Source organism: Pagrus major, chromosome 5 (genome assembly GCF_040436345.1).
Source record: "Pagrus major chromosome 5, Pma_NU_1.0".
Classification (NCBI taxonomy): domain Eukaryota; kingdom Metazoa; phylum Chordata; class Actinopteri; order Spariformes; family Sparidae; genus Pagrus; species Pagrus major.
This window is the reverse complement of record NC_133219.1, coordinates 2936857-2960921: the sequence shown is the minus strand read 5'-3', so window position 1 is coordinate 2960921 and position 24065 is coordinate 2936857. Positions and strand designations below refer to the sequence as shown.

Genomic DNA, 24065 nt, shown 5'->3' with positions numbered 1-24065 from the left:
GCAGTTATGAGTGAATATCAGTCGTACATTCAGATGAGTAGGAATTAGGTTTTTACTGCCACCTGTAGGACAAAATATCCACAACATGGAGGGTAAATGATCGAACCAATACAATATTGAATACACCAATACATATGAGATAGATTATAGCAGATTTTTTTTTTACTTGCTGGAGTTTTGTTCATACTCTGTCTTGCCAGATATCTTTGATGATCGGTATGTCAAAATCTAGGACGACTTAAGCTATATTTATTCTTGAGGTTATTGATGGTTCTGTTGTAGATACATAGCTCAAGGTTTCAATTCATACTTCAGTGCTGGATTTCATTGGTAGCTGTGCCGCAATGCTAGACTGATGTATAGTACATGATCAGGCCGTGATGTGTACATATTTGTATATGTGAACACTTCATAAAACTGTCAAACTGGTAAACACAGTATGTTTGTGAATGGGTTGAAGTAAGGTAATTCGTAGATTAAGATTTTGCATACATGTAATGACAAATATATAATAAAAATAAAATCGGATGCATTTACATTGATTAATGTTCTTTAATACGTTAATGCATTTACATTACAATATTATGATATGTACAAATATATAATTCTCTGGAATCTTTCTGTTTAAAGAGTATTTTTACTTTGATATTTACGTTATATTCACTTTGATGCAACAGTGAAACAGAGTGAAAAAATGTCATGAGAAAAAACTTTTTTTTTCTCTGTGTGGAACCATGTGAACAATTTTCTTTAGTAAGGCTAAAGTATTTGTTTTTGTAATACTCATTTTGACCACAAGAGGCTGAATTGCACAACTACTCACGCCCTTAATAAGATGTAATACTATAAACATTTTTAGAACTTACAAAATGGATCACCAGAAAAAAAAATTCTCACTCGTCCCTCATGGCTTCTGTAGCATACTGATTTAAAAGCTGAAGATGATCAGACAAGGTGTCAAACTTTGTTAGAAAATCCAGGTTTCACCTATTTAGAGCCTAGTCCTGATAAGTAGCCTAATGCCTGATATATGGGCCTTAGGCTGTTTCTATTTTTGTCTATGTTAAGCCTTAGAAAGTTGTATGATTTATACCTATCTTTAATTACCACAGTTTTAGTGCAGTGCAAAGGGGAATTCATCTCATCTCATCACATCGCATCTCCTTCTTTAGTTGTGTGAATAGAGTGTTCGTGTTTCTTTCTGCTTTGGTGTTATTACTGTTATTATTGTTAATATTATTGAATCCAGTTCTTGATTTATGTTACCGTCTGTCCTTCCAGCCCTCTATCTCTCAGTTCTGAGTGAACTTGCCTTTCTCTCCCTCCGTTTGATTTCCCTCATCATTCCTCGTATCAATCTTCTCAGCTCTCTCTCCTCTTTCTTCCCCTCTCTACCAAATGGCAGAGGGAAATTCAGGGGATGAAAGAAAAGTACAGTCAGAGCAAAGCAACAAATGCACTGTTAATCTGATTTGTCACCGAGACTGAACCCTAGAAACCCCCCTCCTCTCCTGCCTGCTGCTCCGGGATGATATTTTCTGGGCACCAAGCCAAGTCCAAGTATGGTGCTGCCATAAATATTCAATTGAATATGAAATTTTGGGGTCAGTGAGAACGTAGAATGCAGCACTGAGTGTTCAGCCCTGCTGGAATCACAACACTACATCAGAGTGATCTGGGGATCTGTTTCCCTGGACGTAAATACAAATTCCACTTAGTGTTGAGTAATGGAGACTGATGTCAGAAAGTTCAGGATGTTACAGGTGACATATCAAACACAGAGGCTATGGCTCAGGAGGTAGAGCAGGTCTGGTTCGATTCCCCGGCTCGATGTCAAAGTATCCTTGAGCAAGATTGCTCCTGATGAGCAGGTCGGCACCTTGCATGACAGCCTCTGCTATCAGTGTATGAATGTGTGTGTGAATGGGTGAATGTGACAAGTGCTGTAAAGCACTTTGAGCTGTCAGTAGACTGGAAAAGGGTACAGTAAGCAGATGATAATTCAGGGATGGTTGGTCCAGAGACATGGGATGGTGGTCTTCTCCATTTCTCTTTCAAACATCTGTCCCATCTGTGTGATTGTGTACATGCTCTCCTCAGTGTGCCTGTATTTTAGTGGGAGGTAGTTACAGAATGTTGACCTGAAGACTTCCCTTTCTAAGTTGATGCATGTGCTTGTTCTGCAGTTGCATACTCTGGTTTTTGTTTTTGTTTTTCTTTCTTTCTTTCTTTCTTTCTTTCTTTCTTTCTTTCTTTCTTTCTTTCTTTCTTATTATTATTATCATTATTATTATTGTTGTTATTATTATTATTATTTCTTATATACATTTTATTTACTAATTTACTATTTAGCATTCCTGTAGTGGAGCATAAGAACAAGTGTACTTGTACAAACGGAGTGACAATGAACATCTTGAGTCTTGAATCTGTAGATCTGTGCATTCCCTGTTGTATTGACTTGCTGTTGTGTTTATCAAATTGCTCCAGTGGGTACTGGGTCTGGATACACACGCCTTAGGGTGAAACAGTTTCTTCAAGTCTTTCACAAGAAATGCACAAGTACACATAATTGTGCAAGGTGGAGGACAGAATGAAGTGCATCATGGCAGGAGAAGTTCAACTGGGACCATTTGAATTTCTCCTGCCTATAGTTTTTTTTGCTGTTGTTGCATCTTCCTTTTCTTGAGGAGCAGGACTCTGATGTTTTTCTGCCCGTTACCTTTTTTTTTTTTTCAAGCAGAAATCGCTGTCTGCACACTGTGATGAAGCACTTGTGGTGAGGGAAAAAAAGGCTGCACATTACTAAATACGAAGAGGAATCTCTCATGGTCTTAACAAAACCAATCTTTTGCATAATATACGATTATAGTTAATTTGTCTTGGCAACATCATATATGTCACACAATATTACGATATTAAAAGTGACAACGAGGAATTTTTCATTGTTTATGAAACAGTCTGCTATTTTTATATAGTTATTATTAATGCCTGTGCTCAGGTCTGATCACATATATCACATATAAAATCACATATAAATACATTACTACATCATGATCCATCCTGCGGTCTCTCTGGCACACACTTCCAAAACAAATGCACACGCTGCTGGCACATGCTAGCAAAGACCTTTACAACAGCAGGCGCTGGTGTCATACTGCTTTTGTCTCAAAGGGTCCGATAGAATCAACAAAAACTGAAAGTTCCTTGTAGTCACTTTAATATGCTAGTAATTTATTCTTTTATTTGGCAAATTTTCCCACTTGACGTTTTGGCTGTTGATATCCTCACAAGCTGGACAACTACACGTGATACTGGTAAAAAGTAACATAAACCCTGGTCAAGACTTGGTTATTCTCGCTTAACACGAACACTGGAAACAGGGAAACAGCTCTGGCTCTGTCTATAACTCAAAAATACACCTATTAACACCTCTGAAGCTCATTAATCAACATGCTGTATCTTGTTTAATTTTTACATAAGCAGAACATTTAAAACAACAGTTGTTGTTTTAGAACTTTTTAGACTTTTTTGGACACTTAACATCAAGAAATTGCCCAAAATAATGTCTAATAAACAACAAGTCACAATATCAGCATAATCATACAAAACAAACTATTTTCTTCCTTCTGCCTCAATAATGAATCTATTCTCTTCTACCACCTTTCTGTCAAATTCCCAGACCCATCAATACCTGGAGATGACCACATTCTTGTTCCACCTGTTTCCTCACTCACAGCGGACCTGTAGTAGAATCCTTAAAAGACTTTATTCCCATGCTCAATGTCTTTTTACTGTAAGATCATGAATTAAAGAAGGGAAGAAGCTCTTTGCTCGGTTGCACTCCTTCACCTTGCTGGACTGACTTCAAGGCACAGGCTGTTTGTATGGGTGCTGCTGATGTCTTGCCGGGCCCTCTTTCCCAGATCTCATTCTGTTGTGAGGCTTTCTGGGAAATGTGAACAGCTGGGATGCTCTGGTAGTGTGTTACCACTGCAGTTTGGTTATAAGTCCATCATTCTATGTGTAGTCTTACATTTGAATCATACTTTTACAGTGTATGCAACAAAATATTGTTATTTTAAATCCTGGGTCCTCTTTTAGTTGTGACAAAAGCTTTTGTGTTCCCTGTTCTGATAATCTTTTATCTGTTCCTGGGAAATATCCTCTGTTTAATCATCCTGCAGTTTAGTTTCCTGGTTTGTTTGGAATTCATTAAAAACCTTTGTTGACAGCTCGAGCCAAAGCCAGTAGAGCTCCATGGTTTTAAATGGATTTACATGTAAGTCGGCTTGGTGCATCATACCTACCCAAATCTACTTACTCCAAAGTATCCCTGAATGATGGTTAATTCCGACCTTTCAAAGTGTGTCCAAGCATGTCCTGTGTTTTTGCAGATGTACATGCCTGTATACACTGTATCTGCTCATGAACGTGTCAGTGTGTGAGTTTTACGCGACTGAGCTCAATATGTCTTCCCGACATAATTGGCTGTTTTCCACTTCACCTGCTGCAGCGTGCAGCTAATGGAGCTCCCGGGTTGGGCTTGTGCAGGATGTTGCTGGCTGAGTGTATGATGTTCTTTTCCACAAGCACAGCGAGGCAGTTATCTACTTCAGGCTGACTATATACTGCCTGCCTGTCTGCGTCACTGAGTTCAGGGCCAGTGAGGTGTGTGTGTATGTGTCTGCACATGGAGTGTTTTCCTACACAGCTGTAATTACAGAGTCAGTGAACCTCCCCTGTAATGCAAATAATGGACTTGTAATTCATGTTGAATGAGTTGTTGGACATACTGGCAAATTAAATCGACAATGATCTGCATATTAAGCTCTTGTATGCGAGGGCGATACTGTTGTGTGTATCAAAGCATTCAGCAGGTAAGGCTAAAAAACAGCTGTAATGGAGTGTGAAGGATGCGCTCATTCACTTGAAGTGGTATAATAGACAGTGTTGATCCCAGCTCAGCATCCCAGAACAAAGCGTTCAGCTCTGATGTTACAACTGAAGCCTATCAACACTTTGCACTAAGAGTGAGTAGAGAGGACCCACTTTGGTGCTTACTGTGTGTTAATTTCTGACCCTGGTTACACCTTCACATTTTCTGTTCTTTGGACATCAAAATATTTGTTATACTTTTATGTGTCAAATATTGTATATTGTCAATGTCCTTATACATAGATTTGAATTTTGCATCATGTCATTCAATTCAAAGTTACTAAAATCCACTTCAAACTTCTCCTCATCACCTACAAAGCCCTCTACAACCTGGCTCCCCCCTACCTGACTCCTCCACCGGCACCCTCCAACCTCCTGCCCCCCCATCAGGACCAAGTACTGTACTTGGGGACCTTCTCTATTGCTGCTCCCACCCTCTGGAACTCACACCCCAAGAACATCAGAGACTCCTCCTTACTGACAAAATTCAAGAAATCCCTCAAAACACATCTCTTTAAAACTGCCTACAACTTTTAACCCCCTCTTTGGATATGTCCTTTTATGTGTTTTCGTTTTGTTGGTTTCTTTGGTGAAGTGTCTTTGAGAATTTTGAAAAGAGCCTTATAAGCTAAATGTATTATTATTATTATTATTATTATTATCATTATTGTTATTTTTTTTTATTATGAAGAGGGAAAAAGGCTTGTTAGCTGTGTTGCTAATGGGACCATAAGGTCAAACAGCTAATTGAAGAGATGTTTATCTACCACTGACTCTTTTGTGGAACACTATAATCTGAAAGAGGGGGTTAGATAAAAGTGGATAGTGCAACACAGCTTTTGAGATGACTTCATCTTTTTTGGACTCTGTGACTGTGTCCTTAATGTAAGGATAGTTTGATAGCCAACAGTGCAGATCCATGTATCAGAGTTCACCAAAGCTGAACATGAGGTAAGAGATTTAGATTTAGATTCGGATTTAATTTACCTCTGAATTCAGTGATACCATTTAAATGAACTGATTGATGTTGTAAAGGCTGTTAACAAGGACATCACCATATATGGTGAAGGTTATTCCACCCTATACATTTTTATCTCATACACTCATACAGCTTCACTCATTCAATACAACCCAGCATAATATTTTAATACACTCAGTGTTCAGTGTTTGTAGTTTTACTGCATCGTGCCATTTGAGTGCACAGAAATCACACTCAGGCAGTCACTGGAAAATATATAATTCATCAGCTGTGTTAAAGTTAATAAATTACACAAGCAGTGCCTGTGACAGTTCTTAGCAACCTCTCTCTCTCTCTCTCTGGTATGACATCATCAGGTTTTGAGTGTGACGCCTTTCTCTCTTTTTCATCATTTGTGTAGGATTGTAGAGCTCACACTGAGTAAGTGACCACAGATTTCTGTTGCCAATGTTGATGATGAGTTGTTGCGATCCTCCCCTCTCTCAAGTCTGACTGAGTCTAGCCCATGGTTGAGGGAGTTGAGTTATGCCTGGAGCAACTAAGCTGTACTGTGCAGGTGGAAGGAAGTGGAAAAAAATCACGAGATCATCATGAGACAACAGAAATTTGTTGATTGTTGATTTGAAGATGTGCCTTTATTTTGAAATTTTACTGGCATGTCTGTGTCATCTTGTCTGTCCAAGCACGCCTCCTTCTTAAACATTGACTAATGCCAGTTCATTGTTTTGTCCCCTTGACAGTTTATATTGAGCTGAATTTTATGCTCTTGTTTTATGTTCTTGATGTTGAGCCATGTTTTATGTGTGCCAGTTTAAAATGAACTGTACTGCACTAAACCGCTTACAATAATTTAGAATTATTTATGTGTTGTTTTTTTGTGCTGACATGCATTAAAAAAAAGAAAAATCAGCTTGGTGGCACAGTGGTTAGCGCCGTTGCCTCACCGCAAGACGGTCCTGGGTTTGAGACCCAGCTGGGGAAGGGCATTTCTGTGAGGAGTTTGCATGTTTGAGCTGTGTACTCTGGCTTGCTCCCCCACTCCAAAGACATGCAAGTTAGGTTAAAAATTAGGTTAGGCTCTGAATTGCCCGTAGGTGTGAAAAGTTGTTTGTCTCTTTATGTCAGCCCTGTGATTAACTGGTGACTTGTCCATGGTGTACCCCGCCGCTCGCCCAGTGTCAGCTGGGACAGATGATATTGTCTCTGAAGTGAATCGAATGAAAATCACATTATGCCAGACTTTGTGATGTCATCAGATATCGCATTGTTGCCCAAAGAATCAATATAACATCGTATTGTGATGACTTACAGCCGTAATCTTTAGTTCATTGTGGGTAATGTTGAAAATCTGCCGCCTCTGTCTCAGAGGTGTGAATCTTCACTTGTCTCACGATTTGTTTTGAATATGATTTGAACGCAAATCGATTCTCGATGCTTCTCAGTGTATGGGATCTTGAATTTTCTATATTACTGCATACGGCTACTTTTTCATCATTCAAATTCCCCTTTTATTTTGAAAGTCCTTTCAATAATCACTTTCCTGCACTCTTCTTGTTTGGCGAAGATAAATCCACTTTTTAATCCCAAAAGTTTATAAAGAAATCTCTGAGCTCTCCTCCTGTTGGTAAACAGCTCAAGGTCAGAGCAGAATCTGATGTGACTCCAGGTGTTTATTCCTCTGGCTCTGCACCCGACTCACTCTTACAGAGGTGCCTGGGTCTGCCAACACAACACTCAGCAAACATCTTTTGTTTTGTTCTGATAGAGACCCCCAGCAGCAGAAATTAATATATTGTGTGTTTAAGTTAACAATTTATGGTCAAACTTAAAAGCTAATGGAATTCCAAGACCTTTTCGTTAATTGATGTGTGTTCACTGACAGTTAGGAGGCACATATACAATTCATGAAAATCAGATACCAGTAAAATTTGCTCCTGCACTTTGAGCCACAGGGTTATGGTGAGTGAAATTCTGTCATCATCAACATGCAAATAGCTGTGCTTGTTAATGAGGACAGCATCTGCCCTCTCTCTCCTTCCTGCTCCATCCACCTTCGTGGCACAGCTGCACTTGTGTTACAGCAGAAACAATAGACGGCAGCTGTCTGACAGTATCTTTATTATTGTAACTGATGTTTGACAGCTACGCTTCAAAACCTTTTAGGAGCAGACGGGCACGCAGATCAAATTATTTAAAGATCAGTTTATTATATTTCAATGTGACAGAGTTTATTTGACAGTATAGGTGGTAACCCACTGTCCTTTGCTGCTGAGTTATCTTAGTGAAAAGAGGATTGGCTATTCCCCAGACAGCCTTCCTCAAGAGCTGTAAACAAACAACTTTTACTAATTGATAATGGGGCTAATTTGTTTGACTTATACATTTCTTTCATGTCATGTGAGTTTATGTATGCAAGCAGGATGTATTATAAGGCTTCCCCCAGGCTCATGGTTTGAGCTGATGCATTTATAAAGGCATATCCTCCTGAAAACAAAATGATGTATTCATGCAATATCCAAGAAATTTAACTTCAGCTATTTGTGAGATTATTTTGTGATCTACATTTTCTGCATCCTCCACATCCTATTTAATCTAAAGTATGTTCAGTTCTTTATGGAATCAAGCAGATACCAGCAAAGCGTTTCCTGCGTTCCCTTTCCATGATGAGAACATGTACATTATCTCTGCTTTTATTATGAATATTGTAAGATGTTTGTATCATTATGTTATCATGTCAGTCCCCAACTGCTTTCAGTTGAAAATCTTTTTTCACAAATTTTTATGATGCAAAAAAAGAGATAATAATGTTTGGTTGATTTTCTCCTTGATCTTTTAGTCTTTTAGTCTCTCCTGATTTAAATATTGCTTTATAAAGCCCATCTGAAAATAAGTTGCATGTTTTTTGTTTGGCTACAGTATACATATGACCTTGTCATATTCGGAGTTTGTGGTTTTGTTATTTTCTGTTTTATTTTGAGGTTCTATCCTCATGCGTCTTGTTGCACTTTCCATTTCCGCTCTTTGCCCCAGTCTTTGTGATTGTCTGCCGCTCCCTGAAGTGTTACACCTGTGTCCAATTATCTCCCTATTGCTTCTGTCTGGCTTTTATTCCCCGTGTCATTCCTGGTTTGTACCATTGCCTTTTGATTTGATACTTTGGCTTTTGGTTGGTACTTTTCTTTTCTTGGTTTGTACTTTGTTTAGCATTTATAGTTTGTCTTTGTATTTAGTATTTTTTTGGATTTGGATTTGAGCTATCATTAAAGCTCGCCTTTTGTTCCTTACCTGCCTGCTTGTGTGTCTTGTGTTTGGGTCCCATTCTGTGTAACCTGACAGACATGGCCTGTGATCACTTGAAAAACAAATCTGTACACAAAAATTCAATTAATAGAGGAGGAAGGCTGTGAGATGAGGTTTCAAACTTCTCTTAAAACTGTGGGCCTTTTTTTTGGAACATTTTGTATCTTTTTGGTTTCATTAGACTCTGTGTATGTACTAGACAGATTGCTGTTGTTTCTCCGCCATGCAACTGGAGAACTTCTTTGCATATAACCAATCAAATTATTTCATTCTGCATAAAGAAAATAATGCCATTGTTCCATCATTGGCAAAAACTGACACACACCAGCCTTAAGCAGAACACCAAAAGATCCCCGACTTTGAACCACAGCGGTTCAGTTTTGTAGCCACTGTCTCCTTGTGATCTACAAGCACCAACATGTCATCTGTTGCAGCTCAACTCGCTAAATATGCCACCAAACATACTGTACCAATAAAAGGTGCACTAAGATAGATGTGTAGGCTAGCTAGCTAGCTAGCTTCACCAGCGTTATAAAAGGTACCCAAATGTCATACTTTAGTTACAGTGAAACATATTGTGTAAGTATTACTACAGTTCTGTATGTGCAGCATACCTGCCTCCACTCTTTGTTAACTAAGTGTATAAAAAACAATGTAATCCCGGTGATAGAGAAAGATTCTGTGAGATGATTTTAAATAGAAGCATATTTGTATTTCTTCTTGAGAAAATTCAATAAAAGTGCAGTCATTTTCAAGAAGAAGGCTTTCTTTTATTTCAGTTTAGATCAAAACAGTCTTTTCACGTTGTGTCTGCCCAGCACATCAAGCTGAAAGGTTTTTTGAGTTCAGATAAACACATGGCTGCTGTTTAAGGGAAAGGACACAGTCTAGGAAGAGCATTTGCTCTATAGATAGACTGAGTGATCAGGGGTTTGGCAATATGACGCCATACGCAACAGCAGTACCATGTTTTCACTGCAGGAGTTATCCCTTAGTGCCTGTGCTGTTTATTTAGGGCAGGTTATGTAGCAAATCATGGCTGCCTTGCAAGTGTACATGATTTGGGGAGAAGGACTGCTTAGGACGTTTTCACCATATGTACTGCAAGATCTCAGCCTTGCTTCCATTTTTTCCCAGTAGCCATTTGTGGTCCTGCAGTGAAAAATTCTCCTGTGGCACAAAGAACATTTTCCCTATAGAACACCATTATAAAGGATATGTCTGTAAAACTGTTGACAGACCACCTCCAACTTCAAACTTCAAACAAGGTCAATTATGACCCCTTTGAAATTTTTTATCCATGGATGTTTTATATTTGTAAAACTTTCTAACCTCAGTTTTTTTTTTTATATCAGCAACTGTTTCCTATTGATATCATGTTTTTTGTTTCTTTATATTTCTCCTTTGCCATGTCATGGTTTCTTATAATTTTCTGTTCGTCTGACATTTATATAAATAAATAAATAAATAAATAAGTAAAAATAAAAATCCTCTTACTACCCCTACTGGACCTGCACCATCATCATCAGGCCAAGAATTATAACTCATTCAGAGCCACTAGCATGGTGCCAGACACAGCAGAAGACTTGCTAGAAGGCCGTGGTGGATGTTTGAGCATCTCACACTGGTTCCCCTCCTGTATCCCATGTATTGACAGGTTTAGGCAACAATAGCACTTTGGTTATAGACAGTGGTTTTGGTTACATTTTCAAACACACAAAAAAAATCTGGTGCTTCAAGAAACATTTTCAATATTAATGAGACCACGACCCTAGAGCGACTGATTGAAGTTGATGTGTGTCGCTGTGGACACCAGACAGCAGCGGCAAGGACGAACAGAGGAATCTGAGTGGACAGATTCAAGCTCTATCCATCTCCACATACCTCTCTTCTTTCCCACACCCATACTTTCTTTGCCTCCTTTCTTTCTTTCTTGCTTTGTATCCCATCTTATTTTCTTTTTTTACTTCCTCCTTGTAGCCCTCCTTCTCCTCCATTCCTCATGTTTTTTTTTTTACCATCTGTTTTGACCTAGTATTTTTTTTATTACTTTCTCTCCATCATCTCCTGGTCTATCTTCCTTCCCTTAAGCTCCTCCTTACCTCCATCATCTTTTTTTCCATCCCTCCATTCTCTGTTGCCTCATCTCATGTTCCTTCTCCCTTTTCACCATCTCCCTTATATATTTTTCTTTTTACCTCCTTTAACCCTCTGCTTCTCCATGATGTTCACCCTCTATAATTTTCTTTTTCTTCTTCTTCTACATTCCTCCATCTCTCCTCTCCTACTCTGTCTTTATTCTTCACCTCCCCTACCCCTCATTCTCACAGCTTCACCACAGTGTCCTACCATCAGTGCCCGGCAGGAAATCTCCACACTCCATCCTCTTCCTGTGTGCTCCCTCGGTGGTAGACTGACTTACTGAACTGAATTCAGTCAGCAGAGTCCCTTTGTGTTTTAAAAAATCTATTGAAGATGACTTTCTCTCTCCATCTCTCTCCCCCTCAACATCTCATCTCATTTCATCTGCACTTCTGTGTTATTCTGTGGAACTGCAGCTCGTGTTTAGACACTTTTTCTCGAAGGCTTCTCTTTGATCTACTGTGGTATGGATTGAACCTCACTTGAAAGTCACTTTGGACAGAACTTCAAATGAAAGAATGCAAAAGTGTAAGGCTTACCTTACACATTCCTGTTGCAATAGAAAATGAGAAGGCTAATAAGAGAAAACCCTCTCTGCTCTTACCCAGTGTCATGACTGTAAAGAGTGTAGAGCAGGCAGATGGTGTGGAGCAGGAGGAATGGTGGATTTTGTGCAGAATTGTCTTCAGTATGCAGAACCCCCCAGGGGGACACAGACAGAGAGAGTTATTGCTGTGAAGCAGCTCAGCCAATCATGTAAAGCTTATAAAGAAGTTCTGCTCTGAATGATTAACATTTACATTTAGAACCGCTGTTCTCCCTTCGCCTGCCCCTCCTCGCTGATGCACAGCACTCTGCATACCAACACACTGGATCATTACTATTCTACATGTTGACTCCTGACTGATGCACACACTGCAAACGGTTGGTTGTACCAATGAGGCCCTGGCAGGACTGAATTAGCACTGCGCTCTCTGAATACATTAAAATGTCTGTTGTGTCAAATAATCATAATACCCTGTCCCTCATGGACTTACATAACACCATGTCAGGGATAATGCCCAATGAGGTGTCCATTATCAGGAATTAATGGACAACGTGGACGCCTGAACCATCCTCTGCACGTCATCCACTCATTTCCTGATAATGGACACCTTGAAGGGTATTATCCCACGGATACCACGGTCACTTGCCAAAGAAGAAAACATGAAGAGCATTTACATATATTTTTACATCTTTGCGATCAAAACAAAGTTTTTTCATAAGCAGTAACGCCATCAGATTCCCATGTAATGAAGACGTTGTTCACTACTCCAGTAAATAGAACGGACCTTAGATACGATTTAGCAACGGGAGATAAACTAGTCCACTCAGCTCATTGAATCCTTCGTCTCCGCTGTTAGCCAGATAGCTAACGTTATGCTAGCAGGATTCTAAGTCAATAACAATGGGTATGGTTGACAAACAGTAAATATAATTTCACAACATGTTAAACAACAAGACAAGCCAGCTAACAGCTGTCACTGTCCACAAATCAATAAGGCTCTATCTAAAGCTTGGTGCAAAGCAGCGCACGGCACAAGTGTCATTGCTAGTTTCAGACCGATGCAGTTGTTATTTTCATGCCCAGCGCCCACATTGTGTAAATAGCAAATGGACTTGCACCCACCTGTGCTCCCCTGGGTGTGTTGGTCTTAAAATGAGGTGTGGTCAGGAGCACTGATAGTGGTTTGCTATCTTGAGGCAGGAGAAAGTGACTGCACCATAGACCAACGAGAAGCTGGTCTAAAGGCGCAGCTATTGAAAGAGCGCAGCTATTGAAAGAGCGCATTATTCAGACAGTAAGATGCACCTACACAGGCGGGTTCACACCGTGCATACACTTTGATTTTATGATTTAAGAGGCTGCCTTCAGTTATTTTAAACATTTCCATGCACGCAGTAATGTACAGTTACAAATATCGTGGCACATTTAAACTCATATTTTATTTCCCAACTTTTGTATTTTGTGATGTTCACACTGATGATGCATTGTGCACTAATGATTTCCAAAGTAAATGAAAATCATCTCTAAGTTGAAGTTGAAGCTTCAGGATTTCAGCTACTTTTCTGTGGGCAGTCATCAACATACTGGGGGTATATCACATGTGGCAGTTCAGTTACAGTAATGCACTTACAATGCAATTCAATACTGTTCAAGCTGGATGTCATTTATACTTTTCATCAGTGCAATGTTATGAGTATTATTTGTAGATATTTATCTGTTTAAAAAAAATTTAAAAAATGTAACATTTGATGGTACCTTACGGTCCATGTAGTGACAGCAGCATGCAGCAGAGCTGCAGCAGCAGCTTCAGTGCTCTGTCTGTGTCTGCAGTGCTTACACTGGATGCGTTCAGGGACGGTATTGACTGTAGGTCGCTCACGTTTTGGCAGCATTTGGAAGCTCAAAAATGTCATCATGCAGACTGTTTAGACTGCAGTATTGATTAAAATTGTGTTGACAAGATATTACAAATAATATCTGTATCATATATCTGCATAGTCAACATGATGTAACACCTGTAAGTACCTGTAATCTTGAGCCAATGCTGTTGCTGTGTGTGCAGGATCCTGGCCACCGTGGGGGCTGATTTTGATCTAAGAACACTGAGGGCAGTGAGAGTACTGCGGCCACTCAAACTGGTCTCTGGCATTCCAAGTAAGTTCTCTTCACATTTTAACACGTCTATCACTGTTAATGTCACCACTTTAACTCCCATTCCCTAAAAAGTTAGGATGCTGTGTATAATGTCAATATAAATAGAACATATGATTTGCACATTTTTTTCAAGATATTTAACATAATCAAGGCAGAAATGTCTTTTTTCACTGCAACATAACTAGCAAAACACTACTATATACTGTAGATGAAGGTTCTCAGTCATCCAGGTGATGGTAAATCTAGGTGCTGTATCGTAGGCAACTGGACTTGTTTCAGTTTGTTGAAGACGTTTCACCTCTCATCCAAGAGGCTTCTTCAGTTCTAACTAACTGCAGGGGAGTTGCAGGCTTTTAAGCTCTGTGTGGGAGTGTCCTGACAGAGTCATTAAGGACACATGTGAGCTCTGAGTTTCAGAGTCGTTAGGGCCACTTGTGGGTCGTTGGTCAAACCGGCCTTCTATGGAGCTAAATTGGGGTCAAATGTTTTGTACTTGAAAAAGTAAAATTTGAAACTGAAATTTCAAGTTTTGATCTTGAATTTTGAAAAATACATCAACGTATTCAAAATTCAAAAAGTTTTTTCAGGTTAAAAATAATTATGATCAACTCTGGTAATTCTTTTGAATAAATCATTTATTTTCATTTTTCACTTTCATATGTTTTGATATTTGGGATCCTATTTCTTTCAGTTGCATGTTTCATGTTTTCAGATTCAGATCTTAGTTTTTTTACTGTTTCAAATCTTTTTTTCAGTTTCAGATCCTACTTTTTCAGTTTCACACTTTTGACCCTGATCTAGCGTGGGGGGCGTGGCATCAACTGAGAGGGGTGTGGAATCATGACAGACAGCTTAACCAAAAGGCTACAGACCTTCCCCTATCATGTTGCCTTCAGGGAATGTAGGATCTAAAACGATTCGGCTACGCCACATGATTGGCAGTGAAAAAACTGCTGTCAGTGACAAACTTCCATTTGCACACCATGCACGAATATCCTGCACGGCTAAAACTGTTTATTATTTTTCAAAATGCAAGGTCAAAACTTGAAATTTCAGTTTCAAATTTTACTTTTTCAAGTACAAAACATTTGACCCCGATTTAGCTCCATAGCCTTCATGGTGGTTGCTAGGGCTAGATGAGCCCAGGTGTGAATGGTTGTTAAGCTGTCTGTACCGAGTTCTCTCCCCAGACAGCTTAACAGCCTCTTGGATGAGAGGTGAAACGTCTTCAAGAAACTGAACCAAGTCCAGTTGCCTACGATACAGCACCTAGACCTACTATATACTGTAAACAGAGTTCTTAGGAAACTTTAAAGGAGTTTGATCATAGATACTCTTAGGATCAAGAATTCACCTCTGACTAAAGTTTAGACCAGTTACTCTATATGAATGACATTAAATGAAATTAATCTATTCCAAAAGTGTTGATGAAGAAATGGCTAAAATTCCCTCTCTGCTTTTTAACAGTCTGAAACACATTAAGTTTATCCAGTCATTCTGGCATAATCCTCACCAATAACCAGTAGCCTGGCTCCAGACCTCTCAATCATTGCCCACATCTCTGATGTTTCCAGTCATTCAGATCAGTCTGGTGCTGTGGCCGCTGATGGCTGTAAACTCAGTTGTAGAAACAGTCGACCAATGAGAGCTTTTCAAGTGAGATTGAGAATGAAACCATAAATAGCTAGCTACATTTATGAAAACAGTAACTGCTCCAACTAGATCCGCTAGATCCAGATTTTTATTTGGATCCGCATCAGATTGTACTCACTCATAGATACCAGCCACCTAAATACACCTGATTTTTTTCATCAAGCTCAGCATGCTTTATTAAGAAAACCTATGTGTAAGCAAGAAAATATGTCATCAGGTGGTTGAAGTGAAGTAGGTTTTGACTTTGCTGCATGTCATATAATTCTTTCTCTCTCCCCATGGTTCCTGACAGTCCTTCCATTACTCTCCAGTAAAGGCAAAACTAAAAAAAGAAATAAAATAAAATAGTCTCCTGTGTTTCCAAAAGCATGTTTCTCTTGTCTGCATCAGGTCTTCAGGTGGTATTGAAGTCCATTATGAAGGCTATGGTACCTCTACTGCAGATCGGCTTGCTGCTCTTCTTTGCCATCCTCATGTTCGCCATCATCGGCCTCGACTTCTACATGGGCAAATTCCATCGCACTTGCTTCAGGATAGACACAGGTAAGCAGGAGGAGGACAAGGGATAAACAAGTTGTTGGTGTTAAAAGAGCAATTTGTAAGATATGAACAGAATTTTAGTTTAAAACATTCAAAAAGTGAACTAACATTATCAACAGAATGTGAAGAAACAGTTTTGACGTTCTGTCAAAGACGTCCTGTCTCGTAATACCACTTTGTACCGCAAAAGGCGAGTTTCAGCTGGGAGATGTACGCCGGCAATGATTTGTTGATGATTTGCTATGTTTCACAAGCTCTATTAGCTTTTTTGTAATAAATTAGCAAAATACATTCTCAAAATGTCAAGAAAAGAAAAACTAAACAGAAAACACAACTGCACACTTTCTGAATTCAAGTTTCTCCTTTTTACTGAACTAAGATGAGCTTAATCGCCTCGTTAACTCAAACACACTTTATTCAAACTGGACATAAACTAAACATCAGCCTCCAACACAGTCTTGGTTTATCTTTCCACAATCACCTCTGGTTTGGTCCAACTTAATCCTCAGTTCACAGAGTAAGATGTGAAAATATTCCTGCTCTCCACGCCATTTTCATCCGCTGTTGATGTCCGACTCTCTCTCTCTCCTCTCCTGTCCCCGACTGCCATGTCTTCTTGTCCCCGGAGTCACAGTCCTGGTCAGAGCTGCTGTTAATCACCTCCGTTGGTCTCTGAGGCTGTGTTCAGTCTCAGTTCAGTGTCCAGCCATGTTTACTCTTAGGCTGCCAAATCAAGTTAAGCTGGACCCCTTTGCATGTGTCAACTACAGCTGTGATCAGAGGTCCCAGTCCAGACAAACTCCAGGGCCACTAGCTCCACGGCTAACTGAGCCATGAGCTAATAAGCCCTGGAAGCTAGCTGCAGCCAAGGAAAGAGCAGCAGTTGCTGGTTACTCCGGTGATTAACTACCTGCTTTTTTTTAAAGCTAATTTAGAATCTAGAAATCATGACCTTTGTCATGGCTATGGACATGAGGCCGATCAGGGCATCCTTTGTGCATTGTACTCCAGTTGTCTAAACACCCTCTTGATGTGTAACTAATTGAGCTGGTGGGAGGTTTTGTTATTTCATACTTTCATCGGAATAAAATGTACTTTAAACAACAAAAACACTCCATCTGGCCCCATTAAAACACTCTAATCTTACCCTTAAGTGTGATGTCAAGCAAGAGTGAACCACAGACTGGCACGAACAAACAGACAGACCTTTGCCTTTTCCACACTGACAGTGTGTACAATTAGCTTTAGCTGGTTGCTTATGTTTTACTGACATTTCTCAGGGACATCACACATCTTGGTTGCTGCTTTGTGATGGAAAAACTGTATTTGAATTTAAATATTCAAATTTAGAGCAACTGAATGCATTCTGTCCAAACCTTCTCATCCCACATAAGACTTAAAGCAAAGCTATAATGGAGCTTATATTTTTATTTAGCTGTGAAACATGCAGTATAACTTGTTTTTCTAGTTTTGATCTGAAAGAGGTCATATAATGCTAATTTTCAGGTTCATACTTTTCTCTGGGGGGTCCTAGTAGAATAGGTTTACATACTTTAATATTCAAAAAACACATTCTTTTTCTCATATGGTGCATTGCTGCAGCATCCCTTCTCACACTGTGTCTTGAACGCTCAGTTTTAGCTACAGAGTGAGACATCTCGCCTCTGTTCAATCTTTGATGTAAGTTTCACATGTGCATTACTTAACAGGCAGGATGTAGCCAATCAGAGGCAGAGTAGGGAGGGTCATGCCGGGCAAGGTAGTATGATCCAAAATAATGCCACTACAGCTGGTAACCATGGCTGTGGTACAGCTGTATGTATTTTATTATATATATAAATATATATATATTATTATATATATAAATATATATATTATTATATATATAAATATATATATTATTATATATATAAATATATATATATTTATATAACATCTGTTATATAGTGATGCACATAAGTTACGAAAGTAAAGGCTTGACTCCAAACCAGGTGTTTCAGGCAGTGCAGGAGCAGCATATTCCAGGAGTCACTCCCTTTGGCCTGGACTTTGGGCTTTTTCACTTTGCAGACCTTTTACATGCACAAAAATGCTTCATAACACAATGAAGGAAAGGCAAAAACCCAAAAAGCAGAATGTGACCATTTAAAGCCTACTATAGTGTGTTATAGTGTTGTCACGATACTGGAATTTCTTTTTTGGTACAGTACCTCAGAAAATAAATGATACTATTTCTGATACTGCGGGTAAAAATTGACACACCAGTGAGGGCATGAAATTGTCGAAGTTGTTGCTAACTGTTGTTGCTAACACCCTTCACTTTAATCAGCGGGTTGCAGCTTGGCTCACTGCTACAGCTACTGTAAACTTCCTACTCACTGTCACAAACATGCTCCCTTTTTCTCTCTCTTGACCACACACTTGCTATGTTGCGCACACAACCTTCACACTTGAGTTATTCCAGAAAGAGTCTGTGAGAGAGTTTTTTTAAAAATGTCACAATGGTCACAATGCTGAGGCCGTGTGTGTGTGTGTGTGTGTGTGTGTCAACTTGTGGTCAGAGAGATGAGAGAGTGAGACCTGGTACCTGAGTATTGATACTGTAGAAAATGAGTATTGAAAGGGTTTCAAATATTCAGAATGCATTTGTATTGAAAATCTACTAGTGTGTTCATTTTGCAGCTGTAGTTGGATTTAGAGATTGTGATTTTTGATAGAAATCAAAATTCAAAATACGTTTTGTGTAACAGACTACACACACACGTGTGTGTGGATATTGTTCACACAGACATTTTGATCGGAGTGCACAGAGAAGTTATTGAATATAAGCTCTGAATTCTTATAATTACTGTAGAATGTGGGATGTAGAATTTAAAGGTAAGTCCAACATGTTAATGTTTGTATCAACTCTGGAGAGCCAGCATCAGTCGAACTGTATTTGTAAATCACTGTGGATAAAAACAAGAAATGAGGTCAAATGTGTTCTGCTTAACTGTTAACATCCTGTGTATCATTGTAGTTGGACTCATATATTATGCACAAGATGGCATGTTTTTCTGTATCTTAGCACGAGAAGTACTTTTACATAATACATACCCAGCCTTCTCTACAGGGCCTCACCGTGTGTGAATCTCTGTGCATGTGGTGGTGTGTGTATGTGTGAATTTGTGGCTGTAGGTGAGCAGGCAGCAGATTTCCCATGTGGCTTGGAGCCTCCAGCCCGGACCTGCAGCAACGGCACCGCCTGTAAGGAGTACTGGATCGGACCCAGCTTCGGTATCACCAACTTTGACAATATCCTCTTTGCTGTTCTCACCGTTTTCCAGTGCATCACCATGGAGGGATGGGTGGACATCCTCTACAACGTGAGTCCACTGACAGGAGACACATGTGGGCCTAAATGCTATTTCTTAGGGACTGTGGGTACCAGATGGATGGGGTTTGCTGCACTGTTGAGTTATGGAGGGAGGAACTGTTGGCTCTAGATTGCAACTTCAGTGTGTTACACACCAGCTATATGCCCAGCCTGGTTTCAGAATCTCTGAATCACCACACAGACCTCTGTGATGATCAATCCTTGAGCTTTTATATATTCTTTTACCTTTAGCTCAGATATATCCTTTTATTAATTGGGAAGAGTTGGTGATGGAATGTCTGAGAGAACTGTTGCATTTGGTTAAATTCCTTACTCAACAGTAACTGTAACTGTATTTATGTAAAGTTCTGATGATAAGTGCACTGCTCAGCCAAAGATGTTAAAAACCAGTGTGTGGAGAGAATATCAGTGTGAATGTACAGGCTAGTCTGTCCTGTGCATCGTTGCTGAGACACTGTGCTTTTCCTCCCGACTGCTCCTTCCCCTCCCACCCTTCCTCGGGGGGATGATTAGAGGCAAGCATAAGAGCCTGCGGAGGATGACTCACACACAGCAGCTCCAATTAGGACCACAGCATCGCAGCCTTACTGCTAGCATGAAGCAAATCACACCTATCTGCCATTTTCATAAAGTCAGTATTATATCATGCCACTGAAACAATTATGCAATAGGCTAAATTATTAAATATTTGTAGAGGGGAGAGGCTGTGTGAGTTTTCCCTTGTAGGGCTGAAAGATGGAAACAGAAACAGAGTGAAAGAGGAGGGAGGTAGAAAGCGATCAATAGTAGTTTGGTTGCTGAGAGAAAGAAAAGGCATGGTGGATAGAGGATACTGCTTTGATGCTTCTTAGATGTCAAATAATGGTTTCCCCGCTGTAACACAATTATTGGACACAGGGACATGGACAGCAGGACAGAGCTACAAATTAACTCTGTTTTTTAGGGTTGGGCGATGTCTGCCAAATCGGCATATGACGATGTCTACAGTGAAACATTGTGATGGACGATGACATCAAAACGAATTTGAGGCAGTGTGTCCCCTCAGTGTTGTCGTAAGGCAGCAGTTGCATATTAGCTCACCACTGTAGCCGCCGCTGTTTCCCACCGTTGCTCTGACATGAATCTCCAACTGTCTCATCCTGCAGAGGAAATGTTACCACTGACATACATCCCTGTGCCAGCTTTAAAAGCGTCCTCGTCTCTGCACCACATGTCCGTAACTCAGCTTTGTTCAGCCTCATATGCATAAACAACGTTGGCCGACTAGCCAAGGAAGCTAAGTTAAGAAAACTGTGTATAAAAACAGAATGACTCTGAGAAACAGTGGCCCGCAGGAAAAGAAACACTGCTACCACAAAAGTGTCTTGGGTTCTCCTAACTGAGCCGGTTTTATAAGAAAATAATAAACAGGACATGGAGACGTAATGTTAATGCACTGAGCAGCAACATACTTCTTTTCATTTCCTCTCCCCACACATCATAAACAACAACAACTCATGCCCTATGGAAACTCTGAGGGGACACGCCACGTAATTGTGCTCTCTGATAGGGAGCCTTTTAAATCAAGACGTTACGATGGTCAGGGATTAGTAGTCTGTGGCTGTCAGCCATCGGCAAAGGACAATGGCATCATCCATTGGCCCAACTCTACTGTTTTTTCACCCTTAAGAGCAGGAGTGAAAGCAGATTAAGCACAAATGCGCAAATTCTTATGGCCAGGACTTTTGCATCAATATCTAGCCACTGCGTCTTTAATTGGCTTTCCACATAGTAGTTTTCATTGTTACTAACACCTATTCCTGCAGTCTGGGAACTTTAGTTTCTCTCATTATTCATTTTTTCTTTGACTTTTAGCCTTTGTTTGACAGCCTAGAGAGTGACAGGAAATGGGGGAGAGAGTGGGGGAAGACAAGCAGCAAAGGGCCATGGGCTACAATTGAACTGGGGCAACTGCTGAGGGCTCACCCTCAGTACATGGGCCACCTGCTCTACCAGGTGAGCTATCAAGGTGCCCTGGGATCTAAAGTATTAAAATGCATTTACCTTAACCATTGGTAACCACTGATGTCACCATATCAACCACCACTGAAATCTTGAGATATTCCGATACAACTTTTTCCTTCCTGATACTGATTCCGATACGTGGACTTTGGGTATCAGCCAGTACCGAGTACTGATCCGATGCCAGTGCGTGTTAAACAGCTGTATATACTACTGACCCTGTATGGATGTGATATGATAAGTATCATTGTTGTATAGCCTGGCTCAGGTAAAACCTTGCAAAGAATGATTGCCATACAACATTCTTTCATTATCTTATCTTATTAAGTCAGTCATAACCGAAAAAGAACAATAAAGAAATCTAGGAATAAATGACATTTCCTTTAAAAAAAACATGTTAAAGTGCAGCCACTTTTTAAATAGAACAGTTTAAAACAGTAGTGCAACAGCAACTTAAATAAATCTAGGAAGAAATAATTCCCTTAAAACTTACTCACGAAACTCGTTTGCATGCAGCAGTGCGCTTTGAAGGGCAAATGTTGATGGCGATACTGTGTCCACCCAGTGTGCAGACTCAGACAAAGACATGAGGCACATGTCTTTTGGGGCACTAGTAAAGCTGATTGCCTGCATGTCTTTCAGCCTACATGAAATGTGTTCCCTCACTGTCTCAAGTTTGGGGAGAGCAGTTTCGTCGTGCTCTTTCTCATGATGCGTCTTCAAATGCTTTATAAGGTTGCTGGTGTTGAAATTGGCAACACTCGTGCCGCCCCTTCAAATTACAACCTTGCATACTGAACATGTGGCTGTTTTACTGGTGGAGTTATCCAAAGTAACATATTGCCAAATAGCTGACATGTTGGTAGCTCCATCTGACTCAAGCGAAATCAACTTCTTCTTCACCGCTCTAAAAACAGTAGTTGCCAGGAGCAGCACAGCGCAACTTCCTGTGTTGGCTTTTAGAGCAGAGAAGAAGAATTGATTTCCGGCTAACTGGGAAGTAGCACGGTCCCTTTTCTAAATTACGTGGTATCGGATTGGTTCATAGGCTCACGTATTCGCGGCAGTATTGGCAGCATTTCTGATACTGGTATCAGAATCAGAACAACTCTAATTATAAGCGTTAAAGAATGCTTCTCATTTGTCTTAAATGCATCTCATACTCATCTCTGTCTGTCCTACAGTACATACATGTAAGACACGAGGACAAGAGAGAGGAATCGAGGGAACTTGTCTTTAGAAGAATTAGACTTCCTTCCTCTAACCCATCATGTAAAGTGACAGCATATAAGCCAGTAACGCTTTATTAATTATTTATATCTGCATTTATTGAAACTCTGTTTGTAAATTCACTATGTAGCTAGAATGGCACTCAGAAGAGTGCATACCTCCGCCAAGGCCCAACAGTCCCCTTTAATTGAATCAAGCCTAATCTAATATCAAAATCAATAACCCTGTATCAATCTAAACTGTAAAGCATCCATAACTGCTTAACTTTAATTTAAGATCACCAGATCTAGGATCTGCATCAAATAATACTCACTCCTAGTTACCAGCTGCCTTAATATGCCGGATTTTTATTATTTTTGTAAATCAAGATCCATGCATTATCCATGAGAAATAAATACAAATGTGGAAAACACCCTATCTCACAATGTAAAAAAAGTGAGAAAAATGTCCAGATCCACACCAAAAATGAATGGGGTCTATTCTGGCCAGACATCCATCCTCCATCCAGTTTTCTTGGAAATGTGTCCAGTGGTTTTTGTGTAATCCTGCTGAGAAACCAACCACCCAAACAAACGGACCATAACCCTAATTATTACCTGCTTGCAGGAGGTAATAATTCAGGTTATGGTGAGAATGTCTCTTTGAAGAAATAATTTAGTAGCATACTGTATATATGTAAGCATATATTTAGGCAAAGTGGAAATGATGTCAATATGTAATGTCAGAATATACTTTCTACCTGACACACAGCCTCACAGAAGCTGATATTTGACTAAAATGTATTTTCTGCTGAAAGACAATAGTCTCCTCCTTCCACTGAATTTAATATCAGCCCTGATACAGATTAAATTATAAATTACTGAAAATGAAAAGAAACATTTTCTATGAATGATGAAATTTGATTTATGCTTCAGTTATTAATCAAACCTGCAGTCAAGTCAGTTTCATTCATACAGGCCAACATAACAAATAAATAATTCACTTCAAGGGGCTTTACAATCTGTACAGCATAAGACAGAATCTTGATTTACATATGGACAAACTCCCCAAAAACCCACCTTAATGGGAAAAAAACAGAAGAAACCTCAGGAACAGCAACAGAGGATTGATTCTTTTTCCAGGACAGGCAGGCGTGCAACAGATGTCACATGTAAGAACAAACCAACAAAAACATCGCAGTATGAACAATTCATGATGACAAAAATTAC

The 24065-nt window shown here is 39.7% G+C and overlaps 1 protein-coding gene across 1 annotated transcript in view; it reads left to right on the top strand.

Moving 5' to 3' along the window:
- Positions 1 to 24065, top strand: part of cacna1ba (calcium channel, voltage-dependent, N type, alpha 1B subunit, a) — a 176138-nt gene that overhangs the window by 21950 nt on the left and 130123 nt on the right. The window contains 3 exon segments of the mRNA XM_073465321.1: positions 13966 to 14057; positions 16101 to 16253; positions 19428 to 19615. Coding sequence (XP_073321422.1) covers positions 13966 to 14057; positions 16101 to 16253; positions 19428 to 19615 — 433 coding nt within the window.